General features: G+C 46.7%; 1 protein-coding gene across 2 annotated transcripts in view; it reads right to left on the bottom strand.

Moving 5' to 3' along the window:
- Window positions 1-16624, bottom strand: part of CEP89 (centrosomal protein 89) — a 70291-nt gene that overhangs the window by 39246 nt on the left and 14421 nt on the right. Inside the window, exons 5-8 of one of the 2 annotated variants that reach the window (XM_042968063.1) lie at window positions 8547-8649; window positions 3373-3401; window positions 2277-2319; window positions 599-823 (exon numbers count right to left, since the gene is read on the bottom strand). In XM_042968063.1, coding sequence (XP_042823997.1) covers window positions 599-823; window positions 2277-2319; window positions 3373-3401; window positions 8547-8649 — 400 coding nt within the window. The remainder of the gene's footprint in view (window positions 1-598; window positions 824-2276; window positions 2320-3372; window positions 3402-8546; window positions 8650-16624) is intronic. The other variant, XM_007096730.3, reaches the window with a different exon arrangement.

Raw genomic sequence — 16624 nt, 5'->3', positions numbered from 1 at the left:
ATAATATAAAGTTGTCGAAATAAATATATGCCTCAGGGAATGCCTGGGTGGCTCAGTCCAAATCTGTTTTTTTTTTTTTTTTAACATTTATTTATTTTTGAGAGAAAGAGAGAGAGACAGAGCACAAGCAGGGGAGGGGCAAAGAGAGAGGGAGACACAGGATCTGTGACAGAATCTGAGCTGTCAACACAGAGCCTGATGCGGGGCTCGAACTCTTGAACTGTGAGATCGTGACTTGAGCCAAAATTGGACGCTTAACCAACTGAGCCACCCAGGTGCCCCTGGCTCAGTCCAACTCTTGATCTTGGCTCAGATCATGATCTCACAGTTGTGAGTTCGAGCCCTGCACTGGGCTCTGTGATGACAGTTGCAGAGCCTGCTTGGGATTCTCTCTCTGTCTGCCCCTCCCCAGCTCACGTGCTGTTTCTCTCTTCTCTCTTTCAAAATAAATAAACTTAAAAAAACAGAACCTTAAATATTATAATACAATAAAAACATTAACATCAGCAAATATTACAACAGAAAATAGTAACTTTGAAATAAATGAGAAAATAAGTGAATTCTTGTTTGTTCTTTAATAAAAGAACAGTGTAGTTACCCCCACCTTCCTGAGAGGATGCTTTCTTAGCCTCTTTCAACTTTCGATTTTCTTTTTCTGTTCTTTTCAGTTTTAACTGTAGTTCTTTCAATGCTTGTTTTACTATGTTAAGTTCAAGAGTAAGGGTTTGATTTGCATTGCTTAGATGCAAGTTTTCTTCTTTTATTTCCTGGAACTTCTCTTTGGTTATTTCTAAACATCTCTGCCGTGCTCTACCGGTTATATCTGGAAAGGTACAGGGAAAAAGTTTTTTTAAATGTTGGTTTTTACAATTTTACATCAAAATTATAAGAGACTTTATCTCCAAAACCATGCGAGTCACTTCTTCACGTCCAGCCTCACGCTGTGTTCTTCAGTCCCTGCAAAGAGAACGGCCTATACAAGAAAGAGTGGGTGTTCTGTTGAGGCCACAGTAAGCCACAGGGTGAGAGGCAGGATCCGAAGGGGGCCCTTGCATATCATAATGTGTAAAGTAAGGGTTCTGTCCTGCAGGCTGCCAGGAGCCAGAAAAGGTTTTTAGGCAGAGGTGTGAAAAGGAAGAGGCTCTATTCTCACATGAGCCTCTGGGGCCAGCAGGGAAGAAAGTGAACAGGAATGAGGTCCAGTCCAGGGGCAGGGAGGCCAGAGGGCCCCAGAGTGAGGGCAGAGAGGAAGGGACATACGAGAGAGGGACAGGCCCAGAGCTGACCAGGTGTGGGCAGTGAGGGCAAATCAAGGAGGGCTACCAAGACCTGCGGCTTGAAAGACACTCAGCCCGACAAGGGACACAGATGCATCGGGTAAGTCAAGCTCAGTTTAGGACACAGCCCCACTCTGAAGGCGGACTCAGCCGGAGAGACGGAGGAGCCACCAGCCTGTGGGCACCAGGGAGAGGAGAAGCCAGAGGTCACGAAGGATTTTAAGAAGGAGTAGCAAGAGAGATTGGGGGAGAACACAGAGCGACGTTCCGTGCACAGAGATGCTCACGGAGGTCACAGGAGGTTAAGGACTGCAATGTGCTCCCTGGCCCAGGGCGTGCCTCTGAATGGAGAGAGGCTAGAGGCAGAAGCGGAGTTGGAGGTGGGGCGTCAAGAGTGGGAGGGCCGGTGGCTCCAGACTGTGGCTTGGCACACACCCCAGGGGGCAGGCAAGGGCTAGCGGAAGGACTGGTGGCTCCAGATAGCCTCCCTGACCCCTGATACACGCATATCCAGTCGCTAGAACATGAAAGGGAAGTCTAAGAAATGAATAACTCTGCAGGTGCACTGAAAACAAGAGGGCAACTCGGAGGCATCTCAGAAATAAAACATTGGAGACTGGATGGCAGATGGAGACTACGGCTGAAAACATGCCAGGAGAGGTCAGCTAGAAAAGGTGGCGGCTTCCCGGCCTGTGCCTTGCCCTGGCAGGCGGCGGGGACACAAAGTGGCCCCGATTTGCAAACACTGGCCTCCCAGTGCCTGAGCACATCCCCAGGCGACATCCACCCACCATTCAACGTCTGAACACTTGGACCCTCTCTTTTAGGGCACAGGTGGAAGATCAACAGGTGCCTCCTGTTCCCAAACACAGTAATGGGACAGAAGCAACAGCTTGTATGGGGGAAAGAAGTGACCTTTATTTTAGACAAGATAATTCTGGGTAACCTCTACAATAATAAGGTGTTCACCATAATTAAATTTAAAAGGCAAATAAATACCTGGGGACGGTGGAGGCTTTTCACATAATGGTGGTTTTTCATCCTAGAGAAGGAAACACAGTACTGAATTAAGAGTCTTAGCATCTCCTAAAAACAGACTGGCACGAGCAGCTGGGTTTTTGTCTATCACATAATTAAATACGCTTCTTCCCCTGCACTTTGGCTCCTGGAGTTTGTAGCCTGCTGCAGCTTTAGAAACTCTAATATCCGTTGTTTCTTTTAGCCGAATCTTAAACCTTCAGGGTCTTCCCCTCCTGGTGCCTCCTAGGAGGCAGTAAAGGAGGTCCTGTTCGGGCTTTCTTCCCGACTCTCCCCCGTGAGTTCAGCCACCATGTTTTCACATGTAGGTCTCACGAGGAACAGGCCGTCAGTTCAAGTTTGGAAACACGAGATGGGGCTGCGGGTGCCGACCAGTTAGAGGGAACTCTAACTGGGTTCTTCTTCCTTGGGAAAAGCAAAAAGACCCCACTGGCTGCAGAGAAGCGCATTTCCAAAGTGCTGAGAAAAGCGTAGGATCTTCCTTTTTGACCAAAATTTAGAGGAAAGGGAAGGCTTTGACCTTTTGCTCATTTTTCCAATACACATCAATCTGATATGAAGTTTCTAATTTCTGCCGAAAAAGTAGATAAGGTTATGAAATGAACTCTACTGAGAAATCTTTAGTTTTTACATTCCTATGGCATCGGAGGATTTAAACCTAAGTTAAAACTATTTCCATGTTTGTAAAAAAAGAAAAAAACAAAACCCTATTTCCATGCTTGCAAATTTGTTATCATCTATTCATTCCTAACCTCTCAAAATGTTACATTCATTTTTAAACTATGGAAAATATGAGTTTCTTCAGGTTTCAAAAGTATTTAAAAAAACATTTAATGGGAAAAGACTCGTAAGGGAAGTTATCCCCCCTACAAATCACAAAAGTTGTTTAAAATTATGGTGGAAATTCAATTTATTGAGAAAATTGGTTTTTAAAAATTGAATCCTTCTGTGTCTTCTGTCTCTCTGCCCCTCCCATGCTCATGCTCTGTCTCTCTCTGTCTCTCAATAACAAATAAACATTAAGAATTAAAAAAAAAAAAAAAGAAATGAATCTTACCGTTAAATTCAGAACCGAAGGTTTGCCATCTGATTAAAAGAAGAGAGAGGGAGAGGAAAACGTTTTAAAAGCAGATAAAGACATCTGACAACTCACCAGAGCATGACTGCAGGAGCCTGGCTTCTACCGATGAGATGAACAAGCACCCCCCCTCCCCCGGCAAGGCAGGGGGCCTGACCCACCTGCTTCTCTCCTTATCCTGTTAATTCTGGAGCACCCCGTTGGCTCACATGGTGGCAGAACCGAGGCCAAACTCCTCGGAGTGACTCTGAGCCGCCCCTACCTTTCCAACACCGCCCCCATCCCCTCTTCTCTCTACATGTGCCACCAAAAGGTGCTGAGGCTTGACTCCCCTCTGCCTGCAAGTAGCATCTGACCTGGTCAAATAGTTGTTCTTTGAAGCAAACTGCCTCAGTGATACAGAGGAAAGCAAATCTTGCCCAGTAATCGCTTTTAATTTACAGATACACATTTGTGATTAAGGTACTTCCTGAGGAAGGTAATCTTAGGCCCTAGGGTGCCCGCACCCTTTGATGTAGTGAAAAGTCGGTTGTTCTTAGCTTTCTACAGTCAACTTACAGAGCAGAAATAACTGGATGAAAATAAATTAGAACTAATAGAATTCAGAAAGACAGACAAAAGTGCTTAAAGATACACAAAGGACTGTAAATCTATTTCCTGGTTCATTACAATTACCAGCACCTGAACAATATTGACCCACTATTTGTAACTAAACTTTCCATCAGATGTCCCGGGGCAGCCTAGACTGGGGCATGGGACAAAATCCCGCCTTGTCCTTTGGAGTCCGGCCTCACGAAGCCGATTGTGCCTGCCACCTTCTGGAGCTGCAGCGGTAACTGCTCTCCAGCACTGTGCTGCCTCTGCAGCCCCCCTCAGTGCCCCAGACTGCGGCTCCCCATCTGCGCGTCCTTCCCCCAAAGCTGCAATATGAGGGGAGGGGCCTGTGGCTCTGTCATCTCTGGCACATAGTAAGTGAGCATCTGATGAGCAAATGTGTAAACTGATACAAAAAAAGTTTGCATTCTAAATAACCTTTGTGATGGTTTTGATTTGGTATCACACGATACTGCATCAGACCTACTTGCCCTCATATTTAATGGAATTTTGGATGCTCCCCACCCCCCTTAAATTCTTCAGGAAGCAAAGTTGGGGAAGGGCAGGGGATTCATGAAGAATGGCAGGATGCTACCAGCTGTAGAGGGTGGATTGTGGGTACATGAGAATTCAGCTTACTATTTTCTCTACTTTTGTACGTTTGAAAATTCTCATGATAGGGGCGCCTGGGTGGCTCAGTTGGTTGAACGACCGACTTCGGCTCAGGTCACAATCTCCAGGTCTGTGGATTCGAGTCCCACGTCGGGCTCTGTGCGGACAGCTCAGAGGCTGGAGCCTGCTTCGGATTCTGTGTCTCCCCCTCTCTCTACCCCTCCCCTGGCTCACGCTCTGTGTCTCTCTGTCCCTCAATAATAAATAAACGTTAAAAAAAAATTAAAAAAAAAAAAAAAGAAAGTTCTCATGATAAAAAGTTTTAAAGGACAACTCATCTATTTTCCTAAGGAAACTAATCATCTCTGTTGTATCTCAGTCACCAATTTTTCAGAAAAAGAACCAGAATTGGCATCACCCAAGTTCACTTTGGTAATGTATACACAGTACACTGGGCCCTGTGGATATAGTTTGTTTCCTGTTTCCTCATTGATCGTTTCTCAAAACCACGACCAGACTCCTTGCCCTTCTCGTTTCTACAATCTGCCAGGCAACTGGTATCAACTATTCAAATCATAGCAAAAGCTCCAATACTGGGCGTCCTGCTGTATACAAGATGCCACGCTAGGTACTATCCCATCTTCCCAGTCATGCCACATGAACCTGGCCTTGCTGTCAACAATTCTAATAATGCAGAAAACCCAAAACTCCCCCATGATCGTAATCCCCTGAACCTTTCCCCTCCCAGTGGCCATCAGCCGGGTATTCTTCCTTTCGGATATATTTGAACACGTAAAACATAAAAAGTCAAACACACAACACCTCCTTCCACTTCCTTTATTTTTTTATTTTTTTTTTTCCCACTTCCTTTATATATAACAGACATTAGGTGGTAGGAAGGGGGACATCAGAAGAAATGAAAGAACCCTGGAGTGGCTGGAGAATGGCCAGCAGGGGCAGGGAAACCAATGAAGAGATCTGAATAAAAAGGGTGTGGGGGCTCACAGGGGGCAACAGGGACACTATTAGAGTCGTGTTTGAAAAGATTGCCCTGGCTGCTATTACCATGGTCCCAAAACATAGCAGGCACTCCGCATGTACACATGGATCTGCCGGGTGTAACACAACAAATGGTATGTACTGGGAGCAGGGGGCAGGGTGGTTGCTTAGCAGAGCAAAGGGCCCGGACTGGCCTTGGAGACCCTAACTTTCCTGGGCAGGCAGAGGAAGGTGAGCCTACACAGGAGATGAAGAAGGGGCACCCAGAAGAGGCAAGAGGAGACAAGGAGAGGGAGAGGTCAGGAAGCCAGGGGAGAGACGTAGTTTAAGGCGGCGGGAGCGATCGCCTGTGTGGAACGCTCCCGAGAAGTCACGTAAGATGAAGCCGCAACACCATCCACTGTGTCCGTCAGGATGGAGGTCAGTGGTCTGGGGGAGTAATGGAGACACAACCAGCACCGAAGAGACGCAGTCAAGTGAGGGAAAGGAGAGAGCTGTCTTTTGCCACATCTGACTCTGGAGCAGAGAGAGAAAGCACAGTGGGGTGGAGGGCACAACGGGGATCAGAGAAGGGCAGGGGATGATGCCCATGAACCCGGCAGCTCTGGCCAAGGGACTGGTGTCTCAACCACATGACCTCAGTGCCCGGTCTTGGCCGGTCTAGGGTGCGGAACGGCACGCATGGCTCAGTGAGCTTGATGGCTTCAGCCTGTAGACAATAATTATCAGCTGGCGTTTCTGGAGGGGGCTGTGCTTCCCGCTGTGACTGAATTTAATCCTTGTAAGCATCTGATTAGAGGTGCACTCAGACTGAGCAGAAGCGGGGTTAAGTAACTTATAGTCAAGCCTCTCGTTACCAGGAAATGAGAGAATCAACACCCAAACCACTAAAAGCCAGAGATTCTCCCGTGTTGCCGAGCATCGCCCACATCACACTTTCCAAAGTGCTTTTAAAAATACAGACACTGGGCCACCTGGGTGGTTCAGTCAGTTAAGCATCCGACTCTTGGTTTCGGCTCAGGTCGTGATCTCACGCTTCATGAGCTCGAGCCCCACAGCAGGCTCTGACACGTTCTCTCTCTCTCCCTCTTTCTCTGCCCCTCCGCTGCTCGCACCCTCTCTCTGTCAAAAAATTTACAAACATTAAAAAAACAACAATAGATGTTGGGCCCCAGACTAGAGCCATCCAATTAGAATTTGGGGCAAATGTGGAGCCTTTTTCGTAAGTGTCCGCCACAAACCAAAACCTACTGCAGGAGCTGCACTCCTTCCCGGCCATCACCTGTGCTCCAAGTTCACGTTACCAAGTGTGCCGCTTATCACTGCCCCTTCTGCTCCAAATCCACCCCCACTGCCCGCCTTCTGTAACTGCCTTACTCTTAAGTACCGAGACCTTGCCAGGTGGCGCAATGATAAGCCTCATCAGCAGAGGGCGCTGGAGAGTCACGGGGGAGGAAGGGGCTTGGGTGCCTCATTGCAGGGCTGTCTCCCTCCTCTGTGTCCTTTCTGCTCTTCCTCTTCTCCTCCCTCCTTCCCTTTTTTCTGAGTGGCCAGCCAGCAACTTCCCCACGGGTGGCATCTGGCACTCCCCTGGAGAGGGCAGCTTTCCTTCCAGTGAGTTCTGTTACCACAACACAGCTAACTTCTCCACCAGCCGGTGGGCAGCAGCTGCCCCACCCCCAGTGTGGCATCTGGGCCTTGGGAGACTCTCCAAATGTGCTTCTTCCCGTGCGTGCTCTACGTTAACTGTAGAGGGAGCGGCTCTTCCCTCTGCTCCTGCTGTATTCTCTAGACTTCTCTCTACGGCTTTGTAAGCAATCCTGTTATACTTAATAATTCTTCATATTCAACCTTCCCTGTTCAAATCACCACGTGCTTTCTGTCTCCTGGTTGGATTCTGAACCACAATAACGTGTCAGCCCACAGGCAACACAGACCTTAGAAAACGGATGGACACGTATAAACACAGCGAGCTGTTCAGGAGGTGTGTACGACAAGAGGCAGGTAACAAAATAACGTGTATGTTAATGTACATATACATTCTAAGTGGTTAAAATTATCTATGGCAGTACAATCACGTGTGTTTAACTTTATGTATGTCTGCATTTCAAGTCTTTTTTTTTTTTACAGTGAGAAAGTACTATTTATATAACTTAAAAAGATACAATTTCTATGTAAATTTAATATTCATATAGATTTTCCCACAGGGATAAAATATGCCACCTGACCAACTGGTGTTTTCTGGCCCAGGTATGACGAGGCTGGCATTCTGTTTTCCAATCAGTCACCTTGAGCCCAATCGACTCTGGAGGTCTTGACAAAGCACCTACTGGAGCCCGCTGTGCGCCAGGCACAATTCTCACTTGCATGTAAACCACCTCTTAGGAAGGTGACGGCCGCTCCCTGCTGTGGCCACCGTGCACTGCGTTCCCGCGGTGCAAAATGAGCCAGACACAGACGGCTGGTGACACACAGAGTTGTATCACAAACGTGTCTGCACACTTATTCATCCAACAAACCCTTAGTGATGGCCCGCTGTGGGCCGGGCCCTGCTCCGGGACCCGAGATGGCTGGGTGAACAAGACACCCTCGCTCGTTCATCCCCTGGAGACCACCGGGTGCCCACCCCGCGCAACAGCAGGCACCGGGGGGCACGGGAGGAAGGAGGGCATAGAGCTTACAGCCTGAGCCTTAATCTTCCCCCGCGTCTGTCTGCTCACGGCGAACAGAACTGACAGGACAGAACGGACTCCAAAGTGAGCACCTTGTACGTTCAAGACAACCTAACACCCAGGCCACCGGCCACGGAATAACGCATCTCCAGTGAAAACAAAACTCTGAACGTTCCTACTTAGAATCAAAGAAGCATGGTATAGGGGTGCAATGGCTCTAGGTTCGAAACATTAACCAATATTTATTGCCACAAAATGTTTTTTTTTTTTTTTTACCTATTTCTTGTGTACGCCATGGTGTAAGAGGTGAGCCTGGAAACTCATCTTGCTCAGAAATATTTTCCTCATCTTCACTGTCCACCGTATGTGACAACGGAACCTTTTTGGTACAAAAGACAAAAAGAACGTGTGGTGAGTGCCATCTGTACCAAACTTCCTCCGAACAAACGCAAGCGTCTTATTCCACACCTCCTCCGCTGCTACTTCCCACTCTGAGACAAAAGGACGACACCGGGCAGGACTGGATGGAACGTCAGGTCCCCCAGGAAAAGCCTGGTAGCGAAGGCAATGCCACCCAAATGATGCTCCGGGCACGGAGAGCTTCGCATCCCACTCATGCTGCCCGGGTGCCCATCTTCCTCACTCCTGCCAGGGGCCAACCCAGGAAGAGGGGTTGCACCCGGCTTGCCCGGCACAGCACCCAGTGCCACCCTACCCGGGTGCTGACGGTGTGTTATTCAGCTCTACGTGGGCCGAGCGCTGCCAACCCTGATGAGGAGAATCCTCATCCAGGCCACCGTTTGGGATAGAGGTCCGCTATACCTGCTGGCTCTGAGTCCACTGTAAATGCTGCTTCCTGAGAGAATGGAAGCCTCCCCCCCACTGTCCGTGAGGGCGTCCTATGTAGGTATCATAAGTGGTGGCAGGGCTGCGGAGCTGACCCTCACTGATGCGTGGGACAGGAGGGTGACCACCTCGTGATGAGCGTGAGACAGTCCCACCGGGATCACCTCGTGATGAGCATGACACAGTCCACTGGCAGCGGAGGCTGCTCAGGGGGAAGGGCGGTGACCAGGTCTTCTACAGCAAACTACGATGGGCATCCTCTGGGCTGGGGTCCCTTCTGCTATCCTGATTCTTCGGTAGAATCGTGCTCATGTGGTCAGCTGGGCTTTGCTGTGCTGCAGACCACAGGAGGGCCGTCCCCAAGGCTGACAGAGAAGTGGCAGCATTGACGGGTGAGATGTCCATGAGAAGGGGCATTTCAGAGCCAGGAGCTAAGGCCGTTTGGCCCACCAGGCTCTGGGAGCAGGGCTCTAAGGTGACCCAGCTCAGGATGCAGACAGGTATCCCACTCTACTTAGCTTTCGAAGAAAGAAAAAAGAAATGACTTCTTGGGTTTTATCTCTTGGGAACCGATGGCGTTGTTTACCCTGTCAAAGATTTGTTAGGTGGGGCGCCTGGGTGGCTCAGTCGGTTGAGCGTCCGGCTTCGGCTCAGGTCATGATCTCACGGTCCGTGAGTTCGGGCCCCACGTCGGGCTCTGTGCTGACAGCTCAGAGCCTGGAGCCTACTTTGGATTCTGTGTCTCCCTCTCTCTCTGTCCCTCGCCCATTCATGTTCTGTCTCTCTCTCTCTCTTTCAAAAATAAATAAAACATTTTTAAAAAATTAAAAAAAAAAGATTTATTAGCTGACTATTATCAGGGAGATGGGAAAGTGCTAAGGGGCCTCATATGTCGGCCTCTCTACTAGTCTCCGAGTGCTAAGGCTGCCCCACGTGTGCCCTAGATTATACCCATGCAGAACATGAGCATCTGTGAGCAGCATAGGCCCACTGGAAATACGTACGTATACGTATGACTGTTTACCGCAGCGCTGCTCCTAAGAGCCACAGCAAAACAAGCAAATATCTAGCATCAGTAAAACAAGTGAGTCACTGAATGTTAGTGGAGCACGACGGGGCGTCACAAAGCGATGAGAGTGAGCCAGCTACCGCCATGCACAACAACAGAAGACTCTCAAATGTTCTAAACAATACATAGGGCAATGACGAAATCCATCATTTTCAGAGTAGGCAAAAATAATCGAAGGTGATTTTCTAGGAGCTAATCAGCTCTTGGAGTCAAGGCAGTGGTGAAGCAGTGGCCTCTTCTCGGTCATGAAGGGCAACTCCTGGGGTCCTAGTAATGTTGTTCTTTTCTTTTTAATCTGGATGGTAGCTGCTGTGTAAAAATTCACCGGGCTGCACGTTTATGGCCTATGTACCTCTGTGAGTATTTCATACATTGATAAATAGGCCTAAAGAATTTGTGATAATATCCTAAAAGCCACTCTAATTTAAAAGTATGAATTTAAATAATTTCTTTTTAATTTTTTTTAATGTTTATTTATTTTTGAGACAGAGGGAGACAGAGTGCGAGTGGGGGAGGGGCAGAGAGAGAGGGAGACACAGAATCTGACACAGGCTCCAGGCTCTGAGCTGTCAGCACAGAGCCCGATGTGGGGCTCGAACCCACGAACCATGAGATCGTGACCTGAGCCGAAGTCGGACGCTTAACCGACTGAGCCACTCAGGTGCCCCTGAATAATTTCTTAAATTCCTTGGTAATTAAAACAAAACTTGTTTGGGTATTGAAGAAAGGGAAGGAAGAGGCAGGCCAGCCCAGTGGGAGCACAGACCTCAGTGATGCCGGGAACAGCCTTTCCTCATTTGCCTGCAGCACACATACCAGCCTCCTTCGTTCTCTTCCTGGGCGGCCCGGCACCCCAGATTTTAGAGAGGAAAGTGTACAAGCTATAATTACTGGGGTAATCATTAGGGGGGAAAAGTATAATTGGCAAGCTAGTAGAGGGAAGGAAACTGAACTGAAAAAAATCATCAATTCAAAGAAGAGAAGACAAAAAAAAAAAAAAAAGAAGAAAGGGACAAATGGAAAAAATAAAGATGGCAAAGTTAAATTCAAATATATCCATATATACCTTAAATATAAAAGGACTAAATGCTTCGGTAAAAAGGCAAAGAAAAAATCGGGCAAACCTGCTTAACAAAAACTGTATATGCTGCAGTGTATAAATGGAGGAATAGGGTGGTATGTGAATTATATCTCAGTAAACTTGTTTTAAAAAACTATATGCTGTTTAAGGGGCGCCTGGGTGGTTTGGTTGGGTAAGTGTCCGACTTTGGCTCAGGTCATAATCTCATGGTTCATGAGTTTGAGCCCCACATCGGGCTCTGTGCTGACAGCTCAGAGCCTGGAGCCTGCTTCAGATTCTGTGTCTCCCTCTCTCTCTTGCCCCTCCCCCACTTACTCTCTGTCTCTCTCCCTCTCTCTCTCAAAAATAAATAAACATTAAAAAGACAAAACTATATGCTGTTTACAAGACACAGATAAATCTCAGGATAGGGAAAGGTTGAAATGAAAGGATGGAAAAAAAAGGACCGTGCAAACATCAAAAAAACCATGGAGAATGTCAGACAGAATAGATGTTAAAGCAAAACACATTTTTAGAGATAAAAATGTTCACTTTATAGTGACCAAATTTTCAATTTATCAGGACGATACAGCTTTAAGCTTATACATAAGTAACAACGTGGTTGGATGCAAAAGAATACATGTTCTGGAATTTCATGCAGATAAGGTTCAAAAACATGCACAACCGATTGTGATGTCAGAAGCCTTCTGTTACTCAAGAGGAGGAAACCTGCCAACACAGCAAGGAAACTGCAGTGTGGATTCCCGTGGCTTCGAGAGTGAGATGGCTGTGACACCTTACTAGTGGGTTGGGGTCCCCACTATTCCTTGGCCTCCAGCAGAGATAACCTGGATGACACAGGGCCCAGCCCATGGGGCATGGCCACCTTCCCAGATGCCTCTCCTCACATCAGTGATGCTAAGGGAAGAAGCCCACCCGAGATGCATTATATGCTCATCAGAAGTAGAGCAACATGAGGGTCCAGCAAGCCCCGCCTCGGAGGAAAGTCAAGGCAAGGGTGTGCTAAGAACATGCGGGGAACCAAGAACTAACTCTGGAAGGGGCAATTCTGCTTTGCAAGGTGGAAGGACCTCTGGAGATCCAACAACATGCTGGACGAAGAGCTTGGGAATCCATGCCTCCTCACCTGCTGCATGGAGGAGACCCTACAATGGAAGACAGCAGGGCTCACTCTCTTGGTGGCTTCTGCACGTTGGCTGGAGTGAAGACTTGTGCCTTACTTGCTATCCCGGCCTTCTCCTGCTACCGATGGGGATGAGGCTCGTGCAGAGGAGCTTGTACTGGTAGAGCAGAGTCATTAATCCACATGCACATAAACTAATGGGGGTATCTCCGTCTGCACGTGGGCATGTGTGGGTAAATGCAGAGGCCGCAGGAGTCTCGCCACAGCAGGCAGGCACTGCTGCACTGGCCTCTCAGTAATCAGCGCCCTCCTTTCTCCCTTGCTAAGAGATTCCTGATTTGGTTTGGCAAAAATGGACTCAGCTCTAGGGTACGATGCATGGGTTCCTCTTCCCCTGAGCCAGTAACTGGTCAAGGGATGGGCATGTGACCAATGAGACTCCTGCTGGGAAATTTCTGGAAAAAAAATGTCTTCCCTGATAAATACAGAGCAACATAATGAGAAGGCCCTTACCCCACTTCTTCCTTTCTGGTTTGGGACCACGACCCACTACACCCACTGGTGACCACAAAAAGGAGGCCAAGGGTATCTCAGGCACCAGCTTTCTATAGGTGTGTAAAGCAATATTAGAATCTCCTGCCCTTTGCCTTTGTTAGGTCAGAGAGTTAAATGTCTATTATTTAAACCTTATGTTTGTCTATTCCATTTTTGCAGCTGAAAGAATGACACAGATTTCAAAGTGGCCACAGGGGCTACTGCTGGAGAGGAGAGGAGGGTTGGAATAAGAGCAGGGTCTTAGGGCAGGCTGCCACTTTAGTGCACTATCCACAGCTTTTGTAAGAAACATGTATTCATGCATTACCTATGTAACAAAAAGAAAAATGTAAAGAAATTGAAAACTATGGAGAGAGAAGGGGGACATTCCTCATCATTGACAGCAGCAGCAGCAGTAGAATGTCCACTAGTCCCTGGCCTCCACAAGTTTCTAGAGAGAACTGGTTTACCCCTGCATGAATGGTTCCTCTCTGGGCTTCCATCCAAGCACATGGCAGACACTCAAATATCAGTTTGTTGGTGGGTGGTTGGATGAACAAATGAACAAGTGAGTGAATATATGGCACTTTATGACAAGATGCTCTGCAAATCCACAAACACAACTATAGCAAGAATGATGACAGGAGAGCTTCAATAACATCCTATCCATGATTTCTACTCAGAAATGGTAACAAGGCATTTAGACTACACTCTCCTCCCTTAAAACCTACTGAAAGCAATCAGAAGAATGGTGGGGGTGGGGGGGAACAAAAAAGAAAAGAAAAAAAAAGCTTAGTCAATGGCAGAAAACAGCTACCAAATCTAGGAAATCTGGAACAGAAGGAAAATGCCAAAAGCTGCTGAACCTCCTCAGGCTTCAGGCATGAAGACCCTTGTAAAACCACAAAGCATCACAGTCACAAAGGTCCACAGTGATGCTCTGATGGCTGCAATGAGAGCAAGGGTGCAGATGGGCCCATGAGAAGTAGTCATTCCCATAGGGCAGAGGTGAGGGGAGAAGAATCTAAAGGGACACACCAGTGGAGAGCCTGCCTTCACTGTCCAGAATCCAGCCTCTATTCTCTCCAAGAGATGAAGGACAGCACACACTGATATCAAGAACCCAAAGAAGAGATACATGAGATCAAGAGAAGTGATAAGGTAACAAAAGATGTGAAAAGTAAATTTGGAGAACTAAAAACCAAAAGGAAAAATAAATTCAAAACAGAGGAGGTAAAAGCTGTACTTCTAGAAGCAATAACACACAACAACAAAGAGCTGACAGAGACATGAGGAGAGTATGCAGAGGAAATCACAGAAAGTGACAAGTGACCACAGAAAACATAACAGACGTGGAAGACAAACAAAAGATGGCCAACAAATGTATAACTGGTGTTCCCAAAGGAGAATGAAACAAATAGATGATAACATTAACATAGGGAAGGAAATGTTCCCTGAAAACAAAAAAGGGGGAGGAAAATCTCTGCCTGAAGAATTAAATAACAAACTAAAGTTTAGGAGAGAAGGACAGAAAATAATACACACCACAATTAATTCTGGTGAAGTTGCTGAACTGCGGAGACAAAGAACGACCCTACCAAGGCATCAGGCAGAAGAATCAAGTGACCTCAAAGGGAGAAGCAAGCAGGGGGGAGCTCCTTCCCGTCCCTTGGCTGTTTCCCTTGGCGGTCCCCCAACATGGTCTTATACCCCTGTACCCTTCCTTTGTAACACTTATCGTAACTGTGATTGATTAACTAGTGATGGTGTGACCGTGGACTCTGCCTTACACTGCTTCTCCAGCACCTAGCACAATGCCTGGTACTCACTGCACACCTGGTAACTGTATGTTAAATTACTGGCCTGCCCAAAGACAGCGTCCTCCCTAACACAGTCCTTTATAGGATGAAGAAACGGAGGTGCAGAGAGGTTATCTGACTTACCCAAGCCATACAACTGGGAAGTAGAGAAGCGGGGACTTGAACTCGGGTCTCTGAATGCCCATGGCACTGTTGTGTCCACTGGATGCTAGCATCGCATGAACTGACCACAAATTCACGCACCCCACTTCCCCTGCAGCCTTACTTTTGGGTGGCACCAGTAAGAAAACTGCTGAAAACAAGACTTGCTTTCCATGTTAGGCCATTTCTGGGCGGGTGCACACTTCCCATGAAGATGTTTGCCCAAACTACCCTGGAACACAGAGAGAGGCGTGAGGTACAGATTTAAATCCAAATTGCCTGATTTGGGTTGCTGTTTCCTTATCTTTCTAGTTTTGAAAACTGTTTACTTTAAAGGAAGTAAGAATGATTCATAAAAAAGGATAAAATCATAAATTTTTACATCAGATTACAGAATGTAAATACAGAGAAGGCAATTTTACTTTTTTTTTTTTAAATATTAAATGTACCCCACAGGCAGTATCTCCTTCATAGCTGGTGCCATCTAGTGGTTACATAGCAGTCTTACATGCTCCACACACCCATTTTTTTTTCCCCAAAGATACATACTTCAATCATATAAAATTAAGAATAGTTGGCCAGTTTCAAAGAAAGCTTTATGTCTAAGAAATATTCTCAACAGGCACAGGACAATAAACACAAAGTTTAATTCTAAAAGAGAAATTGGCCGCCCTGGTCTGAATCCTGCCTCTGTTACTGGATGGTTGGTTGGGTAACTCTGGGCAAGTCACTTACCCTGTTTCTTCACATACTTAATTAACACCAAGGGTGTGAAGTAAATGAGATGGTACGTATAAGCTGCCTAGCATACATTAAATGCTCAGAAAATGTCAATGTGTCTTTCTCCACCTATTGTCTAGCCCCTGCAACCCTCCCCCACCTACTTAATTGTAAGTCTGTGGGAAATTGAGATCCCTTTCTAGCTTAAAGGGCCCTTTCATTGCTGCCATCTGCAACCGGCCAGGACAATGTACAGACTATGATGACCCTTTCCAATTGCGATCAGTTCCTAACACTCCATCTCTGGTTCCTGGGCTGTATAGGGAAGGCTTTCTTTCCTGTTGGCTGGGACGTACAGAAACATGGCAACTGGCATGCATATGCTGCTGGTGGGAAGGCAAAAGCAAAAGAAAACAACTGCTTTGGAGAACAATCTGACAGTATCTAGTGTGACCCAGCACACATAGGTGCATGTACCAAATGTGCGAGGAAACAACCCAAGTGTTCATCGGTAGGTATGTAGATAAAAAAATTAAGGTGGATTTATCTCAAAACTGTAATGCTGAGTGAAAAAAGCTTGGAGACGGAATGACTGGTTTAGTATGGTGACCTATTTGCTATAAGAAAAGAATTGTACTGTATTTGTGTGCTGACGCTTATTTGGAGAATAAAATAAAGAATAAAAGCACAGACTTTGAGAATGTATTCCAAATCCAAGAGCAGATGGCCTTCCAGGGAGGGAGACAAAGAAGATTTCAACCCTAACTGTAATTTCATTTCTTTTTAAAAAATTTGAAACAAGGAAAGATAAGATGGCATTACTTGATCATTCTGGAGAATGAGAACACTAATGTGTTATATTACTTTCTACTTTTCAATTTTTTTCCTTGCTGGTAGCTATAGAAAATGCACATTGTTCAGCTTTAATATAAACTGAAATGTCAAACAGCTTTCTGAAGTCATGGTACCAATTCACACACCTGCCAGAACTAGATGGTTCCTCTATATCCTCACCAACTC

This window comes from Panthera tigris, chromosome E2 (assembly GCF_018350195.1).
Source record: "Panthera tigris isolate Pti1 chromosome E2, P.tigris_Pti1_mat1.1, whole genome shotgun sequence".
Classification (NCBI taxonomy): Eukaryota; Metazoa; Chordata; class Mammalia; order Carnivora; family Felidae; genus Panthera; species Panthera tigris.
Note: the sequence above shows the minus strand (reverse complement) of the source record. Positions and strands in the feature narration are given on the sequence as shown.